Source organism: Geospiza fortis, unplaced genomic scaffold (assembly GCF_000277835.1).
Source record: "Geospiza fortis unplaced genomic scaffold, GeoFor_1.0 scaffold443, whole genome shotgun sequence".
Lineage (NCBI taxonomy): Eukaryota > Metazoa > Chordata > Aves > Passeriformes > Thraupidae > Geospiza > Geospiza fortis.
This window is the reverse complement of record NW_005054335.1, coordinates 5,307,403-5,331,795: the sequence shown is the minus strand read 5'-3', so window position 1 is coordinate 5,331,795 and position 24,393 is coordinate 5,307,403. Positions and strand designations below refer to the sequence as shown.

At 36.4% G+C, this 24,393-nt stretch overlaps 1 protein-coding gene across 1 annotated transcript in view; it reads right to left on the bottom strand.

Moving 5' to 3' along the window:
* The window catches only part of HCN1 (hyperpolarization activated cyclic nucleotide gated potassium channel 1), a 165,679-nt gene that overhangs the window by 40,053 nt on the left and 101,233 nt on the right, over positions 1–24,393 (bottom strand). Inside the window, exon 3 of the mRNA XM_031057831.1 lies at positions 23,361–23,579. Coding sequence (XP_030913691.1) covers positions 23,361–23,579 — 219 coding nt within the window. The remainder of the gene's footprint in view (positions 1–23,360; positions 23,580–24,393) is intronic.

The following is a 24,393-nucleotide window of genomic DNA, read 5'->3' as shown; positions in this document are numbered from 1 at the left end:
GGCAAAAGATTAGATTAGGCCATGTGTACAACATACATTCCAAAAATACAAGGAAAGTAATTTTGCATGGGACTATTTAACAATGAATATGTTAGAGTGATTTAACCCCTGCACAGCCATTTTGCCCCTCTGCAGTAACAATTCTTCACTCACATCCTTTAGATGTGTGATTTAAATTTGCATGCTTGACATTGGTTTCTGATCTGATATGAAGAAATTTATCCATACATTGTGGGTTAGAACCAGACATCATCACTATGGCCCCTAGGACAGAGGCTGCTCCCTCACACAATCTTATTCACACACAAATGTGCTTAAGTAATGCTAATAACGAATAATCCTTGCTAGTAAAAGAAATACATTCATTCTGATGTATATTGCAAGCAAGCTGCAGAAGATTTTTATGCCAGAATGACCTTGAAATAGAGAAAATTCGAGCTACAAGGAAATTGCTTGGGCAGCAATTTCCACTGCTGCCTTTCATTAGTGCTGTTATTTGAATAGGGGCTTTCTCCTGCACTAGCAAGCTATTCTCTTTAACAAGATCTATGCTTTCACACGAGATTTTAGGGGAAAAGAAAAAATAAAACTAGTAGGAAAGTACTGCTTATCACTGGCCTGTCTCAAAGTGTTTTCAAATTAGTAATATATAGAATAATAGGCACAAATGAATATTAGCATCCTTTTCTTTAAAAATCTATGAAGAAGTGAAAAGCCTTCCCCAGTTCCCAGAAGTTTTTAACCATCTAATATAATATCAAGGTCCCTTCCCATATCTAAATATCTGAACCTTTGTGTGGGTAGTATACTATCACTAGCTCTGTAATCAATATTTTCCTAATATTTCTCTGTGTGTGATTTTGGCTAATTTTCTGTATCATCCACTGTTCTACTACTCCCTTCTTGATGTTCTGTTCACACATAGCATTACCACAAAACTTTTAACTTGCCTTCTTGTTCAGGAACTGATATCTTTCATTAACTCAGCACAAGAAATAATTACTCTCTCAATTTCTCAGAAAGGCAAGTTCACATTGTCAGCCTGCTACATGTTACTGGCAATACTATGGGTATTCCAGATTAGTTGCCACTGTGGTGTGTCACATGACAATTGCAAAAAAAACCATGCTGAAATGAAGACACAAAGAGAGCAAGATTACTATGGTCTTGTTAATTTTATGTAGCAAACCAGGAATTTGTCTAAATTAATATTGAAGAGTATTTTCTTTGTGGATTCAGATAACAGATATCAGTATCAGACCACAGATATCAATAGTGGTTGGAAATTTCATTTTAATGTAATTATACTGGGTTTTATTCCTGGGACTGTCCTTACGCATTACAAAAATGCGAATAGCTTTAAGAGAACTGAAATATTTTCTAGAAAAGATAAAAGATGTAAAAAAGATTTAAAAATTTTCATTAGTATTTGTTTTGAATCCCTTAAAAATATAATAATTCAGTAGCTTCTTGATTTTTCTAAGTATAATTTTAGATCTGAAGTGGACAAAACTGTCAGTAAAGTTAAATTTTGTCAAAAAAACCATCTTTTGATCATATTTAAAATGGCTGTAACCAATCCTGATCTATCCACATTTGAAACTGCATTTTGATATCTGAGAAAAACCATTTCTTTCTAATAACTCTTCTCATTACACTGCATCCTCTATTTTTTCCCCTCTAGACTTAAAATTTTGATTTGCTCGCTCTTTTGTTTTGGGGTGGGATTTTTGCTACTTTTTTGGGTTTTTTTTTTCTTGTTTGCTTTGGTTCATTCAGAAAATAGATGTCTTAGTCCACATTCATAAGAACACCTCTGGTATTTATTACATTTGTGTAAAAAAAACTTTCAGAGCACAGTAAGCCCCCTCAAGACTTCCTTTTCCTTCTTTTATTTCTGGCTTTTTGCACGTCATCTGAGTTTGACTACATTCAAACACAAAAGACTCTGCTAACCTCCGGCTTTTTAATATCTAATTATCTTTCCATCCTTGCTCCAGCAGGTAGCACTTGATTTTCCAGGAAGGACTATTTAGTAAGGATTCCACGTGTGCACATCTAAAGGGATGTGCCATACCTGTTACAAATATGTATTCCTGGTATTTTCAATGCTATTGAATGGAGTAAGTACTGTGTTGCTGACCACTCTACAACTATGTATTTTTTTTAATGAATATTGAGTTGTTTCTCCTAAAATCACTATGTATATTAATGGGAATTATATATTGCACTGCCATAATTTCAATAATTTATATATGTTTTATATTCATCACTGAAATGAAAATGCCCACACATGCTACAAAATTGCTGAAATAGGTAACAGCTAAGTGGATTTCAATGTTTCAAAGTAACATTCTACATATTTCAATGCAAACCACCACCCAGTAGTATTTGAATCATGCTGTTTCAGATATAATTTTATTCATGGGCTCTCTGTATGTAGCAAAATTCTGCTACTGGGCTCCTCCAGCAAAAGGTGAAGAGTATGACATCAGTTATATGGGGTCCATAATAGAATGGGTTAAGAAAGAACACTTATCCTTAAAAAAATAGGTATGGAAAAAGGCAAAGGAGAGGAAGGACGTACTGTGCATAACAATTTGCAGCTGAGGCAGGGAAAATATTTTAACATTAATATTATGTTAAATCACAATACAAAAAAAAATCCCAGTGAAACCGGTAAAACAGAAACCTGAATGTAGATCTTTCATAAGATATTTTAGCATATATGTTCAGCCTACCAGATCCTTTCTCCATAAAGTTTCATAACTAACTAGTTGACCTTTTTAGCTGAAAAATTTCTCGGAGTCCTAATAATCTTTACAGCTCAGCATTCTGTCCTTGATACAATAAATGACATAAATATTCGAAAGACATTAATAGTATCAGTTAAAAAACATGAAACTAATTACTTTCATGTGCCTGGAACTGGTCCCACCTAAATTATCTGACTACTTTTCAAGCAGAAGTGCCAAAGTCAGATTTTTTCAAAATGTCAACACTCAACAACTTCCACAACTGGCTATTTTTTCAAAGAACCTAGGTCCCTGTACCATCAGTTGAAAGTCCAACTTGAACAATAGGTCTTTTGCACTTCTTACAATAATTTTGTCCTTGGCAATAGAGCCTCACTTCTAAGAAAGTTTCCCCGAAAAAACTAAGCAACTATAAATAGCATTTTATTGAGATTTATAGCCAGTCAAATATATTTATAGCCAGTTATATTTTTACAAATACAAAGTTCAGTGAAATGTGGGGGAAAAAATCCTATATACTGATTGCAAATGTAAAAGAAAGCAAAGATCATTAGTGAAATCCTTCAACTGAATCAAGCAAGTTCTATCCCACAATTTAGATGCAACAAATCCATCAGTACTCTTAAAATGGTTTGAAGATACTTGCATATCATGTATGAAAGAAGAATCTACACAGCATTAAAATATGCAGAAGATTTAATTCACTGAGAAGGAGTAGAAAAATAAGAGGAGGAATTTGATTAAGATGAATCCTTTCTAAGTAACATGCTGTTTCAAGAAGCTCAGTGGTCTTATATATAGTTCTGAACCTTATTTTAAATTTTAGTCTAAATATATTCAGATGCAGTTTAAATCAACTAATGTTAGTACAAAATTATCTAGCAGTTTCAAAAGATTCTGTCTCTTGGTATATCTCTCTGGAGTGTTTATAGTGAATTGTGTCTTTTCCCAGCCTCGTGCAGGTAGTTGATTCTGCTTTTTGTTCAGATCACAGCATTTTTGTTCACAGCATTTTTGTTCAGAACTGGCCCTCTTGTCTTTCATCTGTTCTAGCTTGAGTTCATTTCTATCCAACTGAAATTACTAGAATAGTACATAATATTTTAGAAGTATTACCAATTTGTAGTTCAGACTAATTTCTTTCCCATCTATTGCAAAACCAAGACACATTGAAAATGTTGTTTGCAGTCATTCTATGAGCAGCTTCAGAACTCAGATTTCTCATTTTCTCCTTGCCACTTACAGTTGCTGTTCTCTTCATCTCCCAGTTTGTAACAGCAGCTTGTACGAGTACCTGAGTCCCTGGATTTTGAGTTTCTGAATTTCATCTTATTACTATTACTTCATCTCTTAAAACTCAGTTCATTCTATTTTGATCTTTCTACAATATCAGCATCTGAAGCTTTATACCACCCTAATCAACCTTTATACCTACCAAACCATTGTTTAGCACAACCCTTATGGCAATATCATGCCTTTATATCATGCCTTTAGGTATTTTCCTACCACACAATCACAAATCAAGAAGGTTGGAAAAGACCTCTGGGATCATCAAGCCCAAACTGTGACTGAACACTACAATGTCAACCACACCAAGGCACTGAGTGCCACACTCTTAAACATCTCCAGGGACAGTGACTCCACCACCTCCCTGGGCATCAGCCCATCCCAATGTTTAATCATCTCTTCTATGAAAAAAATTCTCTCTAAAGTCCAACCTGAGACTCCAGCTTGGGAACGGTTGAGACCATGTCCTCTCACTCCAGTTTGGTATCTCAAAAACTTGCAATTGGGCCAAAATAACCAAACTGGGGTGTAGAGTGGCAGTAGCACATGCGATAGCAAAGAAAATTGCTGTCCTTCACCAGAACTGCTCATGAGAGAAGAATGAGGTCTATATAGCCTAAAGCAAATCAGTTTTGTGTAGGTGACATGTTATGATCTACGTGGCAAATATCTACACAGAAGAGATGCCAGAAACATCCTGTATGTCCCAATATATATATGTACATAAAAAGTTTTTAGCTCTGATTAAACCCAGGATTCAGCTGACTGACAGTTACCAAGCATTTCAAAACCAGCTGATCTTAATAGGCAAGCATGGAATAAAATGGACAACCTAAATACTTTTGTAGTTTCAAATAGCTTTTTAGTGGTAACTTGTTTCTGTAAACACAGTTTAAAACATTAAAAAACTATTTCCAGTATTTTCTAATCCCTATGACAGCTAACTGGCTTTACACCTCAGAAATTATTGATATCAAAGTCCTTTTTCTCTCTGCTATTGTGCTGTAAGGCCTTGAAACAAACTGAAGGAATTGAGGAGCTTTGACTCACCTCTTGTCCTTCACTTTGCTGAGCTCAAGGTTTTATTTTCTGATTACAGATTTTTATTTACTTTTCAGTGAAGAAAAGGGAGAAAATCTTTCTGATTTTCATACAGACTGGGCGGAAGATGGAGGAAGAGGCCCAGGAAATTGTTTCAAAACATATAAACACTCAGTTTAACACTTTGCACACACATGGAGTTTTAGGCCCCTCATTTCTCTGCAGGAGGTACCAAGCAGAAGAATTTCGAAGAAAAGAGGGAAGGTTCAACAGGAGGTTGATACAGAACAGGAGGGATGGCATTTGCAACAACTGTATAGCCAAATACAGTGTAATATTGAATATCCAAAACAAAATGCAAAATGTTGTAAGGTAAAATAACATTATGTTGGGGGTTTTGCAGCAGGGTTTTTGTTTGTTTGTTTATTTGCTTTTTAATGGAAAAGTAACTTTCTTGGAGTGTATAAAAGCTAATGGTTTTCATGGAAAATTTTGCTTTGTGGAAAGTGAGCTTGTTATTAAAAATATCTGCCTCCCTCTCAAGCAGCAGTGATGCTCAGCCCTGGAGACAGCATGAGCTGTATCGACAGGGATAAAACTGAACCATGACCACACATTTGCAAATTGCAGAAGGGGAGAAGTTTTGTCATATTATAGGCATGAGAGGTTTTCTTCCTCTCTCTCAAAATTATTCTAACGCATGGTGGACTTGGAAAGCAAACAATCAGGGAATTACACAAGCTAAGAAATATTCAGGAAGCTTCAATTTCTAGTTAAACATTAAGCGTACAAAAATAATATTCTGGTTTACAATTGACAGTAATGTCTACTATACTTACATTTGGCATTCAGCTGAGTGTTGACTTTTCACTCAAATTACATTGAGGAAGAAATTTTTAAAATAAACAAGCAAGTTTCATCTGATCAAAAATTCACAGGCAATTAACTTTTAAGCATTTTATCTAGATTTCATTTGTTGAAATTTTTTTTCTGCACAGAAGTATAATTGCAAGTGCACTGAGTGACTAGTGAAAAATTATAAAGGAGAACAGTTTTTTTATATGAAGGAGAAGTAGTATCACTTTGTAAAAACAATCTTTCAGCAAAATATACTTTTTAAGAATACAGGAATAAGATTTGCAAAATACTGTACAAAGATCCCAGAATGAAATAATTTCCATTTAAAGATACTATTCTGAAATAAAATGTGCACTTTAAGAGCAGCTACTTTGCTAAAACACTTTATAAATTACTTCAATTAAATTCCACTCTATTATGCAATGCTATTTAAATGGTACATAAAAATTACCTTATTACCCCCCAAAAGAATGTGTCATTTCATAAAGCACATATCCCCCTTTCTATGGTATCTTTCTCTCTCATATAAAATAGTGAATTAATTTGCTTTTTCACTCAATCATTTGAAAAGGCAGATACTAGATTGTTTACAATCTTTTATCTCAACCCAGTATTCAATAGTGCCGACTCTCTAGCTCAGTGGGCAGTTGGACGTCTGAATATCACATGATATTGCTTCAGTGTGCTAAACAAATAATCTAATCAGTATAAGTAAAAGTAATGTGTAGGAAAAAAATCCCTGAGGCTTCTCCCAGGAAGAATCTGAATAATATTAGACAATCATAGACACCAGGCTATCATTTTCTCCATCTGCAGGAACTTCCAATCTAACATCATAAGTGGGTTCTCTGTTAAAATAATTTTAAAAGGCATTAGGTTGTAGATTAATGGGAAAGGAATGAGAATTGTATAGCTAATATTTATTAATGGCTACTTAACAAATTTTCAATTTTTCTTGTCACATTTATTGTGAGACCATGGTATTTTTCTCTTCTTTAACTCCTTAACTTGTCATCAGCTACAAGCATTATTTCTGACACATAGTGGTGTAAATGAGGTAAAACTGGTATTCCTGCTCAAAAAAGATGGGCCACCCATATTTCCAGCCCTGCCAGGGTTTGTGGGAATCTGGGCAGGGCATGTAGCATGGTTACATGCTTCCTCTCTGTCTGATACTGCAAACCATGCTATTTAATAAGCCCGTCATCTGTCATCTGACTCCAGTCACTGTCAGCCTCACAGTCCAAACCAGTTTGTGTGCCTTGACTCAGCTAAAGACGCACACAGTAACAGACTGGGTCTGCTGCTCTCTATTAGCTGTGCTGATGACTCTAGCCCTGGAGTTCAGCTACCAGCAGCCAGAATAAAGTGGAGAGCATAATCACCGATCATCTCTCTTCTATCATAAGGGAATCCCGCCTCACTAACGAGGATTCCTTATTACTGCAAGGACCTCACTTTACGTAAACACAAGGACCTACTGCCCTTGGGTTAGTATCAGAATCACTTTTAGATTACTGGGGGGCAGAAAGGAGAGAAAGGCCAACACCTTCCCAAGCTAGAAGGAATTCTGGATAAATACTCCTAAAGTGTTTAAGTTCAACATCTGTTCAATTTCACCTGCCATTTAAAAGCATGATCTTCGGTAGCTGCTAAGAAGCATTTCCTATTTGGAGTGCTCATTCTCTTCCACAGAACAGTTTTTTTCACCTGTACAGGAATGCACTTCTTCATTCTGTCCTAATATTAAAAATAATCTCTTTAGGCTACTGCTTCATATATGCTAGAGGGCTTCAGCCAGTTTTCAGGCACTGGGCCATAGGGGCTCTTACTCTCCAATGGAAATTCAACCAGGTATCAGGAAACATAGTTGTGCCCCCTGCAAGGGTTACTCTAAGTCTGGTGTTTGTATAGTTCATCCTTTTTGTAATCCTTCTTGTCCTTTCTTTGACTGGTATTATTAGGAATGCAAGTTGAAGTATCTCCGTGCTTTAAATGAGGACAAGACTCCAATTTCTGTTGCATGTTTCCCCAGACACACTGGAAGAACAAGCAATTTCCATTTCAGAAACACCTCCTGTTTATGTGCGGTCCTCTGACATACAATGGCTGAATTCATGAGCCAGCTGAATTTTTAACCTGACCACCAAGGCACCAAAGGACACTCTCTAACCAAATACTTGGTCAGACCTGAAGTTAGCACTAACTTTAACTCACGGATGATTACCTGTGATGATAACTCAAAAATGAGTAAGCCCAGATGGCTCTTAAATGACCAGAGATCTGTCTGTGTTCAGAAAAGACACCAAGCAGGGCACACGGCAGTCAAAGATTTGGTTATCATATTTTGGTAGTAGCAAAGTAATAAGCTCACCTGTCCATCCCACAGTCACTGAAAGTTGAATTTTCATTATCAGGGCTCAAGAGATATTTCTACAATCTGCTTTCTTTAGTGCTGCTTTACTTAACATACAGATAGTTGCACATAAAGAAATAAACAGTTTATAATCAAACACAGATCAAAATAAAATTTAAGTATTCCTACTGAATGGCATGTTAATGGTAAGTTCATTTTTAAAATTCTTTATCATGAATGGAACTGAAGTGATTTGTTTAGCCTAAAAGCTATCATCTGTTTACCATCTATTTTTCACTAATTACCCCCCAAAGAGTACTGTTGCTTACAAGAATGCTTTAAACTGTCATTTTACTTGCAAGCAGTAATTAAACATTTCCTTTCAGTTGCTACAAAATACACAATCTCTTATTATTGTTCCTTTCAATTAGTGCAATTGAGAAATTAATTAAGTTATAGGGAGATTTCTGAATAGGATTTGTTTTCTTAGACTGTTCTTTATCTTTCACAAATTTGCTTTTTACTGCTTTAAAAAGGGGAGTGAAGCAGCATGAAAACCAGGGTCTGTTCCTCTCTTCACAGAGGCAATGACAGGACTCTGATTTAATGAAACAACAATCAGAGCCCCAAGGCATGAGAAGAAAAACATCTCTCCTCTGTGCTACTCTTGGTGAAACTGTATCAAGTCTAAGGAAAAATTATTTTCTTTCTTAACAAGAAAGATACTGTAAAGATGACAACTTATTTAAAAATATCAGATATGCTGTAATGGCCTCCTTAGAGTTGCCAGTTTTAACGGGAAATTTAATACCTATCCTGTCATCTTGTACAGTAATTTTCCTTATCTTTTAAACAACTTGAGTTTCTTTTTCTTTTTTTTTTTTTTTCCTTCCCCTTTTTTGAATTCACTTGGCCAGGAAGAAAGAATATACATTCAAATAAGTGCCTAGAGGGGAGAAGCAGGAGACAAAAGGAGTTATTCTCCTGACAAGCAGTCTAGGGAAGCAAAAGGGATCAGCTCATCTCTGCTGGGTCACTTCTTCAGTTCCGTTCTGGGCATGAGCAGCATTTTGTGCAGCTCCAGGATCCACGATGGGGACATCTGGACCTGGGCACTGAACACACACTTGTCAATTATCTATTTCCTTTTTGATGTAAGGTTTTTGGAGATATGTGTTAATTCTGCTTAGCAGAAGCACTGGTTTCCTCTGGCATGGACTCCACCTCAAACCACTGATCCTGCACAGAAACATTGCATAATGCTAAATTCTGCGTGTCCCACAATGCCTTTAGCTAAACTGGCATGCTTAGTTGTGAGCATCTCACCCACAGGAAATCCAGTTATTTCAAGAAGCAAACTGAAGCGGCAATTTAGAAAAGAAATATAGAAAAATATATAATTAGGTTGAAATTATGTAACTTTGTATCTATTGTTTAATAGTTGCAATGAAAAGAAGACGAAAGTAAGTTTTATTAACAGTGTAATTGTTACATCTGCTTGGTATTGTGCCAACAGCTATGCTACCAGCAGCACCAGCACACACAAGACAGGAACACTGGCACAATACAGCTGCTGATCCTGGTAATTTTATCTCTGATAAAACTTAATTATGGCTTCCCAGTTCCTTTTATATTAATTAGTGAAAAATGCCAATTCATCAAAAAGAACTTTCTTTTTTAATGCACCCATTTTCACATTTTTCACTTCCATGTCAAGATACTTGCAGGCCAGTAACTATCTTACATGGGAAGGTCTGTTCAAAGCTAAAGGGAGAAACAAAGAGATTCTTCAATAAGTAAATTTTCTCTGTTAAAGGATGTATTGCTTTTCTTGACCTCTGATCAGAGATCCAAAACTGGCCATCCCTCATTTCACAGCAATGTCTTAATGATGGGGAAATTGTTCTTTGGGCATCTCCCAGTGTCTTTTCTACTTGTCTATCACATGTGTATCAAGATAAAGACAGAAAGTTCTCTTATCCCTCGCTGGGATAAAAATATTGATGTAGATGATCACATTTCATCTTGCTTTTCCAAGAATGCATAATCACTTACATAGAATTAAGGTGCTGGGAAGCACAAAGAGTCATCCCATGCAGATGCTACTCATGGGGAAGAAAAGCCTACACAGGGCCATTGGCTGCAATTCATCCACCTCCCTGCAGGCATTTCACATGTAAACACCTGAGTCAATGTCAGATAAATGCAGTACTACGAATTTTTAAGAACCATAGGAGCTGAAAGGAGACCAGACAACCTCTGCTCTGAAGAGGTAACCTCATTAATACTACTATTACTTTACGAACTATTGTTTAATAGTTGCAGTGTGAAACCTTGCATATTTTGTTTGAGAATACACCTAGATACTCTAGCATGACACAAAGAGCCCTTCCACTTAAAAATGAGACTTGAGACTTATAATTTTTTAGATAATCTAAGACTCTTTTTCAAACTGTTTAGGTCTCCAGCGTCACCTAGAAGGCTGAATTTAACACACAGTATCACACAATATTCATGCATTCTTTGCCAATACTTGCAGCAGTCTTGACAAACTGCTCTTCATCTTCATGTTCACAGCTGTTTTGTTTCATTTCTTCTTCTAAACTACCCATAATCTACTTTTTCTTACCTTACATTTTTATAGTCTTGAAGTATACACACTTTAGAGACACCCTTAGAGAAATAAATTTATGGCATCTGAAGGCTTCTCTGATAAACGACAGCCATGGCAGGAAAGTAATATTCCAAGTAACTTTTTGTATTCTCCTGAAGAGCATCATTATAGACCTGATGGTTCCAGAGGGATGACTGAGCAACAGGATATATTCTCTTACATTCCAGAATTATGGAACTTATTCACTAGGTACAGGAAAAAAACCCTCCAATTTTTAATGACTCAAAGATAATTTTTTAATTAGAATAAAAATGAGGTATATATGAGAACTACAGACTCTATCAGGAATGGAAAAGCCAATGAAACATTCTGCAAAGAACAAAATTTAGGGTAATTTATAGCTTTCTTCAAAGAAACAGACTAATGATTCCTGTAATAGTTCTGGTTATGAAGACATAATTCAATGCATTGACCATTCGATCATCCAAATGCATCAAATCTTACATAAAGAGTAGGTCTTACTTTTTATTCTCCAAAACAATGCAAAAAGTTCTTAGTAATAGTGGATCACTTCCCAAATCTCTATGGAGATTTAACTCTCAAATTAATGTTGATACTGTATTTCTGTGCTGATCATTTCTGCAGAAACATTAGGGAAAGTCTTTTATTCCGTATAGTTGGGTTTATTCAAAAGTGAAGTCACAGAACTGTAACGGTTAAAGAAAAAGAACAGAGCTTCTGTGAAATAATACCTTTATTTTCTTTCCACCTTTTTCAGAACAAGTACAAGAAATAGAGAGTGCTTTGAGGAAAAGGGCAAAACACCTATAAGATGCTATGGAAATAACATGAAAAGAGTAAAAGGCTAATAAAGGGTTCTTAAACAATTCTACAAACAATTCTAAAGACCTAAGGATTCCTCATAGTTTCTTCCACTTAAAGAAATATGGTTTATGAAGTGCAGATTTATTTCTTCCCATCTTAAGTATTATAGAACCACTCAACTCAGCACCTGAAATTTTAGGAAAATTTGCCTTAGAGCTGAATAAAGGATCCTTTATTTCCAGAGCAAGAGAAGCAATTTGCACTCTAGTACCACTGGCTGTGAGCATGATAGTCTGCCATGTGTACTGTTGTTCAGGCCCAATGGATAACTCACTTTTATTCTGAGCTGGTCCCCCAAACACCATTACCAGCACTGGCAATGGTGTCTCATGGAAAGGCTGCAGTGCAGGACCCCTGCTGAAGCTGAGGAGGCACCTGCATAGCCCTGGCAAGGAGGACTCTTCCTGGTAGGTAATGCAAAAACACTTGGGTTTGTTAAAATAATTGGTTTTGAAAGGAGCCTTTTTTTTTTGTTCAGTTTTTAAAGCATGAAATAGATAAATAAAAGATCACCTTTTCATTATTGCAGAGATATTTGATGTAGACCACAAGGGAAACCTTGCAAAGAGAACAGCAGTGCACCCCCAATAGAGAAAGCTACACCTGGGCTATGTGAAAACCACAGGTAACGATGTGCTGAGGCAAGAAAAACATTTTCATTTGTATTTGGTTTTAAACTGAATCTGAAAAAGACCTGGAAGAATTGAGAATGTCTTCCCAATAAATCAATATATTTTGAAGCTGTACAGACAATGAAATTTTGAATAATCATAATCAAATATAGCACAAGAGTCTGCAATGCTAATTCCTGAGAACTACAGAAATGGAATATTGCTTCCACTAAAACTTCAGTGTAAGGTAAGAACCTCACTATAGATAACAACAACCTAACAATTAGGTGGTAACATAACAATTTTAAGGCAGCAACCACTTCAGGTATAAGCTGGCACTTCCTTCTGTTTTTCACCGCACAAATTGGTGGCTAAAACAGAAGCTCTCTCTGCCACCCAGGAAGAGTATGTTAGAAATAGCACGTAATGTAAGTTATAGTGTAAAATGTTGTTTTGAGAAATTTTCTGCCTTTAGCCCTGGTGTGCTGCAGAAATCCAGGCTAACACTCTGAGGAGCTGCCTTCAGCTGCTGCAGACAGAGACAGCTCATTTTCTCAGCCTGCCTGATTGATCCCTCCTCTGCTCAGAACTGTACTGCAAATTTAAAAGCCACATGCAATGGGGCTTACACCTAATATTAATGGATATGCAACAGCACATTATTCATTTTTCCTTCTTTCTTCTCCTTTTTTCACATTATTATATGTAATTACATCACCGGACCCTCCCCAGGAAGCTCTAACTTTCTTGACGTTAGGTGATACTCAATCATTTGGAAAATGAAAGCTTTCTTTTCTGCCATGGAAAGCATGGTGCAAGCTTTAGATGAGTGTCCTGTCTTCTCCAAACCACACAGAAGAGACTGATTTTGTGGAGGGTTTTGAGGAAGAAGAGGACAATTGGTCTCTGCCAGATGCAGAAACTGCCTTATAAGGAGACATGGGGACTGGGGGCACTGCTGGTAGACTGAGAAATTATGAAAGAAAATAAAGCTGAGGTAAAACCAAGGAAGAGCTAAGGTTTATATCTGTTCCAAATAATATCTGGTTTTGGTACTATTTTGCAAGGTTATACTGTTCTCTGCTATCTTAAATCATAAACTTTTGCAGAGCAAGAGCCTGTTTTTTAAATATTTTGCAAACAAATCTAAACCACAATCTTTCAGCAGTAAAGAAAAGTATATTTTCATTTACTGAGTTACATATACTGATGGTTTTATTGTGCCATCATTTTTCATGCAGAGTTACTCTCTGACTGTTATAGCTTTGTTTTGAAATCAATGGACCAATGTAGTTAATCCGAGTTTTAAATCTCTTTTTTCCCCTTTTTACAACAGATTTCAGATTTTTTTCCTAGCAACACTGCTTAAAGAGTAAATACTGTTCACTGCCTTACAGCTGAACCTGATGGAGCAGGGATTATCAGATGCTATCTTGTCTCTGCTCATGAAACCCAAAACTTCCTGCCTGGCTGAACTGGGTAATGTGATATAGTAATCCAGGTAATCATACCATTGATCATCCTCACTTCAGTTCTCTTCTTTTATTTGCACTGTCCACACACAGAAGCTGCTGTTCAAAGTGATGGGATATGCAGGCAGAAATAGAAGGCTCATCTCTATCTCTTTGCCAAAAATTCAGAGTGTGTGTCAAATGACTTCCTAAATTCTTTCAGATGACATCATGTACTGCCCAATGAGAGGTTCTTGCTTAGCCATCAACAAATCCCTCAGTACAAGTTCCTCTGTCAACCACAGTTCTTCCCTAAAACAAGTCAACATCCTCTACCTCATGGTGCAGTCCCTGTTGTTTCTTTCATCCTCACTTCCTCACATGTTCTTTGGCTCCTGCCATTTCAAACTGGTTTTCCTTGCAGGCATACTATAGGAAAAAGCCAGAGATGCCTTTCCACTATCTCTGTTACACTGACCAGTCATCTTCAGAGGCTCTCTGCCTCAGTTTTCCTTTGAGTCATCCTTTTGGTTTGCCTCTGGTGTCAGTGGTACTCCTGGCTGAGGTGGGTCCATGTCCATCCTTTGATGCTGCCTGATGATGCCCAAACATGGGTTGAACAACATCAGACAGTGTGCAGGAATAAAGCAGCAACAAAGACAGATGGATCTTTCAGCCAGGTGATCACCCACCTCTCTTACTTACATTCCCTACAAAATCAGGGGAAACAAAGGCCTATGGCTTAAACAATGTTGAAAAATTAAAAAGGATTGCGAGACATCTTACATAGGGGAATTAACTCCATAAATTCTAGTTACCAGCTCCTTCATATGCATAACAAGAAACACCCGAAGACTTCACTTCTCATTTTAAAAAATTCTCAGTGTTTTCCTCAAAACTTTATAAAATTACTTTTACATATACATCAAATTCTGACCAACAAATATTTTGTCTAGAAGGAGATTGTATAGATACCTTTCTGAAAATTACAGTTTCCTAACCCCAACCTGCAAAAATATAGCACTGTGAATTTTTATTCTAAAAGCCCTTTTATTATGCTTAAGTAACTAGCATTTAGAAAAATATTTTCTGAAGGTTTTTTTTTCCTTTGGTAGCATAAGATGTAAAAGGCAGGTCTAGTGTATTTTATGAAAACAAATGGAGTTAAAAGCATTCTACTTCTATATTTATTACGGCTTGTCCTTTCTAATACATTTTCTTGAATTAGTGTTACAATATTTTTTCAAGATTAATAACCACTTGGATTAAACTGTTAATTTATCACACAAAACAATATAAAAGGGATTTTAAAACACTCATTTGACGGGAAAATGCTTTGGTTATTCTGCTATCCTCTGCACTCCAAAGAATTTATAAATATTGCATGTCTTATTTATGCCAATTATTATGTTCTCAAAGTATATATTCGTTAATTTCTCAAATATTGAGAAACAGGGTGAGCTTGGGAAAGAACTACGATGTACAAGTCAATATAAAAACAATCAATCCTTCTTTCTTCCCTTTTTCCCTGACAAAGTAAAGGAAAAAACCCATAATCTTTCACAGAAAGGATTATTTTCTCACCCCTAATATTATATTAGATAATATTGACTGCTATTTCCTTCTATCCATCTACAGGACATAAGCACAGTAACTAGTGCAACTTGGATAATTGCTACCTGCTATAGCTATCTGGTGTGAATCACAGTTTTCTCTTGCTAAATTTGTAACTTGTGCTCTGTTTGAACAGAAAGTTTGAAGCCCAAAACTTAGTTCCTTGTTTTTTGTTTCTCTCTTTTTTTAAAAAAATCTATTTAGTGTGGGAACCTGTGGTAATTACTGTGGAAAGAAAGCAGATTGTGTGTAAAATCTGACTCTAGAATAACTTCATGCCTTCACAGCTAATTTTATATAGTCATCATGAACATAGTTGCAATTGTAATGAGCTTGCTCTGCAGTTTCATGTGGAAAACCACTAGGAACCTAATCCATAATGCAAGACAGCAGAACACTTTATAGGTAAATTACCCACAACACAGCAATAAATCAAAGACAGTCCCATCTGTCATTTTAGAAGCAGTGGGAGTCTATTACAGTTTGGCACAGGTATGATGCAGCCGGGCGGAGAGCACTTGGCTTGCACAGTACCTGCTGCCGGGAGGGACCAAGCACCTTTTCAGAGGAAAGGCAAAAATCACCAGCCCAATTTCCCCAGCAAGAGTGGGGTAATGAGAAGCTGAAACAATAATGAAGTATCAAGACAAAAGAGCAGACTAATGAGAATGTTCTGACTAATTTATATTTCTCTCCAAAGTCTTGCTCTCAAACTAAACATCATATTCAGTTCAACTTGCAGAGAAAAAAAAAAATTATTTTTTTAATGTTGTATCATTAAAGGTGAGTAATTTCTGATTTTTGATTGGGAGAGGGAAAATATTTTGTTCCCTTACTTTTTGCAATGCTATCTATCATTCTTTCCTGTTTCAAAAATTGTGAAGACCAATGTCAATATCACAAGTATGTGCAGCAAAAATCCAGGTAATCATTATAAACAAAACACTGATAAAGATGAGAAAGAGAAAGAAAGCGATGGCAGTGAAGGCCTTATCATGACACAACAAATATTTTCATGCTCAGTGAATAAGCTTCTGTCTGCACAGCCCACACTAGTTCTCATGGCTGAGAATTTACATACTCATTTATATGTCAGTTGATTTCATGATGGCCTTAATTACAAATCAAGTTAAAAGATGCATATAAATAAAAGGATTAATGTACCTACAAGTTCTATTATGTGCATGTTCTATCAAATAAAAGGATGCATCCTGTGAACTAGAGTATCTGAAAAGATTTTTCTGAGATTCAGCTGTTTTTTCCCTTCCAGAATGTTTTCCCTTTCAGAATATTGAGTGATACCAAGTATCTTTTAATAGCTTGCTTTTTTCTAATAAATCTCACGGTTTTCTGCAAGGACCAATAAGGCTCACAGAAGCCAGGAGTACTACATCTCTACATTTAGCAGTCAGTGACCTGATGTATGCCAAAACAGCATAAGATGATTCAGAAATAATCCTAAAGGCAACACTTACCCTTTTCTAACTATAAAACACCCTGGACTTCCAAATAAAATCACAAATCCAGGAATTATAACTACCAGAAACAATCCACAAATACTATGGTGTGCAATGACTTCCAGTCATGCCTAAATATTTAGGGAATAATGAATTTTGTTGTTCACAATACTGTGATGACTATATAGCTTCTGATAAAAAGAATACTTACTACTGAGGTCCTAACATTGTACAAACTGTTAGCAACTCTTGTACTTGATCACTTGATAAAACACTTCAAAATTCTTTACCATTTAAAATACCGCACTGCGGTAAAGCTGAATAGGATGTATGTCTGTGTAAGCTGATGAGAATTTTCTAAAAACCTGCAAAGTAGAGGCTGAGAAAAGGGTTTCCTTTATTTTTCCAGTTTTGGTTTGGGTTTTTTTGGTTTTGTTTTGGTTTAATTTTGGGGTGTTTTTTGTTTGTTTGTTTACGTGTTTTTTTCAAGTAGGTGTAACTCAAGGATAAAGGAAACCACCCCTCATTTTCCAAAATAAATAATTCCTTTGGTGTGGCAAGTGTACTGTGCTGCATAGAAAATACAAGAATTATCTTCCAAGTGGCTCACCTTCTTCAGCAGTGATATGACATGACTTATTGCTAAAATTATGCTTTATAAATGAAAACAGGCTATTTTTAAGTAAAGAATCACAGTACACTTTTGTGTTACAGTATTGTCAGACTTCCTAAAAACTACTATCAGCCCCAGAAAAGCATTACTTCCATTTTTAAAAACCATGTGTAAACCATGAAAAGCTACTGAACTTAGAAATCAGTACTTAATGAGTGCTTTCCTGCTCAGATCAGACTAGATCCAGGAATAGCATTCTGTAACTCCACTATTGCAAATTCAGCTGTGTGTCTAAAATTCAGGTTCTGCAATTTGCCATTTGAGCATCTGTTCAATTTAAGACAAAAAAGAAATCCATAAAACTAAATTTTCAAAGATTTTATGAATGGCATATAATATGTAGGCATTGGAAACTTTATCAGTTTCACCCTATTTTGTCTGACTCGAGTCCAGCACAGATATTTGTGTTCAGTTTAATAATACATATACACCACAAGCTGGTGTAAGCCTAGCTAAATAGTGATGCGGTCTTGAGTTAGCCACAGCTCTTCCTTTCCTATGGATTTCCATCATGACCAGAACAGCCATTTCCCAGACTCATGTGTATATACACAAATCCCTGATACTTACAGATGACATAGGTACAAATATCTAAAATTTTCCAGAAATATTTCCTAAGAACTGAAGTAGTTCTAATGAACACACCAAGAACTTGGTATTCGCCTTGCTCCACTTTCAGCTTAACCACCAACTGCTTGAAACTCAAGAAAACATGGAAGTGATGCCTCTCGTTCCCCTTTAGGAAAATGCAGAGGCATCACTGGTTGGATGAGTGGATACCAAGCCTTGATTTACTCTGTGGCAGAGCCCCTGTGCTGCACACTAAAACAACTGCTCGGAGAAGGAAGATTGGAGAGGTGGTCCCCAGTTTGGGAAGGGAGGACTCAGCTGTGTCACTGCCCAAGGTGAGGGAGTACACACACAGCTTCTGGAGGGGCGGGGAAGTGGGAACGTGTCCCATCCACAGCTCCCCCAAAGCACCCAAGGCGCTGCTACCTCTTGCAATGCAGGTCAGGTATTTCCCCATGGACTGTGAGGGCAATTTAGATATCCAGGCTGCAGCTATGACAGACAGACCAGAAAAGCTGGGGCAAGGCCTCAAGCTGCAAAATCTAAAGCTGCCCTGCTGCCGTAATTCAGTTATTCCTTTTAAAATGTTTCTTCTGATGCTTAAGAAATGAAAAATTGTCAGTCTGAGCTCCAAATCCCAATTCTATCTATATAAAAATGCACAACATCATATAATTATGTAGTAGTTGCTTACTACTTACAACTTATTGGTTGCTTTTAAATTAACTTTATATATAGTTATTACTTTTTCTCTGTAAAAAAGTACATTTAAGTTATTTTCTTCTTTTGAGCTAGACTGATTTAACTGAAGACATGCTCAAAGATCATAAATTAAGAGATAAAATAAAAGCAATATATGGGGTTAGAAAATGTTCTTTGGGACACTGAAGGCAGTTGTAATTTTTGTCCACTTCCTATATGTATATAATTGAATTAAACATTTTTATGTCTCTCATATTGCTTGCAATTGGCAAAAATGGTCTGATTCTTTTTTTCTTTTTTCAATACCCTATGTGGTTTGAGTTCTATTAGACAATAAACAATATATAAAATGATAGCATAAGGAAAATGGAAAATGATAGCATAAGGAAAACTAAAACAAAGTTAAATAATAACCTCCCCAGCTCATACCTGGTATTTTATCAAACCAATTTAACAATCTTTATGCTATGTGACAATCTGTATGCCACAACAAATCTTGCCTCTAATAGCTTGTTGTTCCTTGATACTTTTTGCCTATGACAGAATGTAACAGAGGAAATTTTAACCTATCTTCAATCATGAAAATTCTTTGATACTCACAGCATTATGCAAACATCTTCCTACCAGGAACTGCCAACATCTAAAGCAAGAAATATTTAACTAATGATCTTCACCTCCTTGTCAAATGACTGCTCATTTTGCCTTCTTTGTTTCACACTAGATTGTTAACAACTTTAGCATATGCATTTCTGGTCCTTTCAAATAAATGTCTTTGAAAAGGCAAAAATCTTTGAGATGTGCTGACTTTCTAGACATTACAAAATGTCAGAGGTGTTGTCACTTATAATATTGCTTTTAGTTATTACTGCATTCCTCTTTGACTTACACCAAAGTCAGGAAGGAGAGAGTGCTAAGATGACATTGATTGTTGATTTATTCAGTGCTTTTCTAAGGTACAATGGTCCATCAAACTTTATTACTGTAAAGAGAATACGGATTAAGTAGACCTGAACTGGATATCTCTCTCCTTTTTTAGGTATAAGCCCTTCACTAATTGATACCAGGATCTGCTGTATGTATTAAATCTGAGAGACTTTTTTTTTTCCTGTGAGAACAGTTCCACTACTTCAGCAGAAAAAAGACTGAACTTCAGCAGAGTGAACAGAATGTATCAATGCATTCTTTTTTGTACCACTTCTCAGTGCACAAGTTTACTGTCCATCTCCTACATCTGATGGCTTATAATCACTCTTAATTTTCTGATACATTTTGGTTTTGGCCCATAAGAGTAAACCTGTGGAACAACATTTACTTCCTTAACGTATTTTGGTTTCTCTCAGCATGCACTGCTTGGCACAGATCAAATGCTTTGATAGAGTTTGACATTTGGCTTAATGAAATATCATCCTTATCTTCCTGCATGTAGTTCTTCCATTTTGAACTATGTTTGTTCTGGTTTTGCATACCTTGAGCTTTGGAAGGACCTGAATTAGAGAGATTTCAGCAAATATTTTATTTCTGGCTGCTTTCAGAGTTAGAAGGACCAGAAATTTCCTTTAACTGGTTGCATTCCACAGATACATTCATGAAGTTACTCAGAGAAGAATCAAATAACAACCTCTTTCTTACCTCCACTATCATTCTGTGTTGCCTAGAAATTCATATTAATTTCATTATTTTACGTAATTCTTACAAGGAAACAAATGAAGCCAATAAATATACAACCTGAGATATACTTGTCTAAAAAAAAAGTTGATCCTGGCCCTTAAATCCAAACAAATCAAAGAAGTCTCCCTCTTTTTTTTTAATTTCAGAAGGAAAAAAAAAAGCAATGCACTATGCAGAAATAGATAATGGAATATATTAAAATTCTGAAATCTGTAGCTGGAATTTCATCTACCTTTTTCTAAAGTGTCAGACACATGAAATATAAAAAATTTTTGTCCGCCAGTATTTTAGACAATATGATGACAAGATGGATACAACAAAATGGTCTTGAATTCCCATTTATGTAGTTTGCAGAGTAAAGACAAATATAGAATACCTTTTAAGAATTTGTAGTAATGATTTATAATTCTTATGCTATAATCAAAGATTTATTTTAAAATAAGATGAAACTATATAAAGAGATGGTTAAGAATGTACAGACAAGTCCATACAGTTGTTATCACTGCATCAGGGTCCAGGGTCTCAGAAATCAGTAGAAAAATATTCTTTGTTCAAGACATCCTTTTAGCCCTTAATAAACTGCATAAGACTAGATTCCAGAAAATAAGAAAATTTTTTTCTAAAGCATATAAATATGCAATTTCTGGCTTATTTCTTAAATTTCTGATTGTCGGCGCCAGAAGTCAGGAAACAAGTCAGAAGAAAAAAACAAAAGAAAAAATGAATGTGTTGAGGATGGCAGGAGCTGAAAAATGCTGGATATTTCCATGCTAATGTTTAACAATGTGTGTGCACAAAATCAGAGAGCAAACGAATAAACAAAAAGTTTTGTTTGCTGTTTTGCAAAAAGATGAGAAATGCAATACTGCTTGATTGTTGCTGGGTTTTAATTTACAAAACAAGTGCAATTGACACCGGCTTTACTCAGGACAGTTTAAAATACACGGATATCTTTACCATGTACTATATTTCTGATGCTCAAAATATTGTGATATACTGCTGCAGCCAGCAAGGTGTGAGGATAATGACTGACATCAGATTTCAGGGGAATAGTGACATTTCTTCTGATTTCTTACATCTGTGTACATGTGCGTATGTATGTTGACCCTAGCCTGTAATGAAGCTACAGTCATACTTCATCTCCACAGTTATGGGATTTCTGTCCCACAGCTTCCTAGAAATGTCCCATTTGGAAAAAATTACTTTCCTTCTTGTTCACAGAACGGACCCAATGAGCCAGTTGAGTTAGGTAACCTAGCAGGATTAGCCCTTTGACATTACACTGAGATGAATAAGGGGTTTCACATGGTCACTGAGAGAACTCATTTGTTTTTAATGATGATCTCTACTCTCTTTCTAAACCTCTTATTCTCACTTATACTTTATGACACTACAGTGTGTGAAATTTCTTGCTTCCAAACTTATTTTGAACTGTTTTGCTTCCAAACTTGTTTTTGAGCTGTTTTGTCAGCCACAAGCTATTTTTTCTGTTGCTGAACTTACAGGTCATCTAACCTCTTCCTGTCTCTCACATATTGAACCATGATCTGGATGCAATTTGAGCTTAACAAAACTGTATATAAACCCTTCTTCACCCACACATTCTCATTTCCTACTGCTTAGCTTCCTTGTAAAGAAAATCCCCCAGTCCATCCTACTCTTTTTTTCCTCCTCTTTCTTTCCCAGCAAGTTCAGGTCATTCCCCTTCATCCTCAGCAGATGCCAGGGTCATCCTCTTGGCTATTTAGTCTCTGCCAGTTTTCTCCCTCAGGTTTGTGTTACATCATACTGTGATTTCTGCTCAGTTTGCCTTTCTGAACCTTGTTATGGACACATGCCAAATACTATTGCTCAGGCTGTGTTTCTTATTTGCTGATGTAAACTTTGACTTCACTACTTTGCTCAGCTGACCTCTCCGCTGCTATGGCTCCTCCAGTTCCCCATTTACTATATTAATGAATTTTGTCATCTTTTAAGCATGTCTAATTCTGTGTGTTCTTTTTGTCCCTTCCTGAGGTTCATTCTGATCCTTTCTTCCTTATGCCATCATTGCTAGCTGTATCTTCCAGTTGCATGCCCTGATCCCCACCTGTCCCTGATTTTATTACACAACTGACAGTTTTAATTAGTACTTCATGAAGATCCAACCCTGTACCCCTTCATGTCTTTTTAATTCCAATCTTACACGGAATAAAACAACCTTTTAATTCCTGCTTCATAGTGAACACTCTTCCACTAACCTTTCTCTACTTTTCCACCTTTGGTCACAATCCTTTTTGACCTTGGAGAGGACCTTACAGGTCATGGATTCACATGTAAACAATACTGTTACTAAGCAAATGAAGACCTCTTCTGAGCACTTCTCTGAGGAAGTCACAAACAAAACTAATTGATTTGCTCTGGTCCTCACTTAAGGGTCATACTTTTGGCATGTTCAAGGGTGATCCCTGAACTGCACTCCAAAGAAATTACAGGAAATTCTAAAGACATGCCCAAGCTACCAAGGTCAAGGCCATGGTTGAAGCTACCTAGTTCAATTACCTGCAGAAGGTAGCAAAGGTATACAAAGCAAGTCTGAAACAAGGGATAGAGTTTTCACAGAAGAGTGTAAAGGAAGTTGAACATCAAGAACCAGCTGCTTTCTAAGCAAAGTAGGTTCCTGCAAAAATATACTGAACTCATGGAATGTTCTGAACTCCTTTGTGTTCAATGACATCTGCCACAGGCTTCACACGCTACGAGACCATTTCATGTAAAGAGTTAAAACATCCCATTAATCCATTCCACAACCTAAGGAGTTGTGAGAAAATGAGTTACCTTTTCTTGGTATTGTCGTCGTGATGAATCCAGGGACTGGATGAGGGCAGTGGCATGACCAACAAACATGGCATAGCAAGTAGCCCCCACGATCATACTCAGCATCGTTATCCAGAGGTCGGACATGCTGACGGGGGCACGGGCCCCGTACCCAATGCAGAGCATGTGGCTCATGGCTTTGAAGAGTGCGTATGAGTACTGCTTTCCCCAGGAATCGTTCTGCAAGATAAGAGACAAGTGACTGAGCCTGCGAGACGCTGGAAAGAAAATTACATTTGTACCTGTTTAGGGGGATCATAGACTGCTGCCTCTGAAAGACTAGTCGGGTAATGTATCCTCTGTGTTTGAGAAGAGATATTCCTTCTAAATTAACTGTTAGATAAAGTGTCAGAGATTCTGACAGATAGTACTTATCACAGTGAAATGGAATAAAATTGACTATTTTTAAAACATGATTACATTCTTAAATGTGGGTGCTACCCTAATTACAAGGAGACTAAAGGTCAATTTTATTTTACAACCCATGGCAGATGGATTAGAAGAAGCTGAGTACTCAGACTTAACAAGCCCAATAAGGTGATATTTTGTTTTAACATGTGTGTACATACTCCTATAACCCTATTTCTTTCTTTTTAGAATTGTCAATTTTAACACACAACCATATTTAGCTTACTAGATTCCTTTCACTTTTCAAGGACAGAAAAAAAAGAGTATTATTTATTGTAATACCTGTTTATCCTGATTTTTTGTTGTTGTTTTTGTAATATTGTGTTTATACTGGAATAATCTCAATTGAAAAGAATTCTCTTTATTCTGCGTCATAGCAAACCAATGTTCATAGTCACAGTCTGTGAAAGTCAGGTCAAAAAAAAGGTGATGCCTAGGTCCTGCACTTCTGATGTGCAGCTACCCCCTCACAGTCTCTCTGGTAGATTAGAAGGACATGACTTCTTGCTCACAAGCTTTTAAAATTGCAAAGATGTTGGCAGTATCCTCCCTTCAGCTTTACATAAAGACAGTCAGAGGGGCTGTT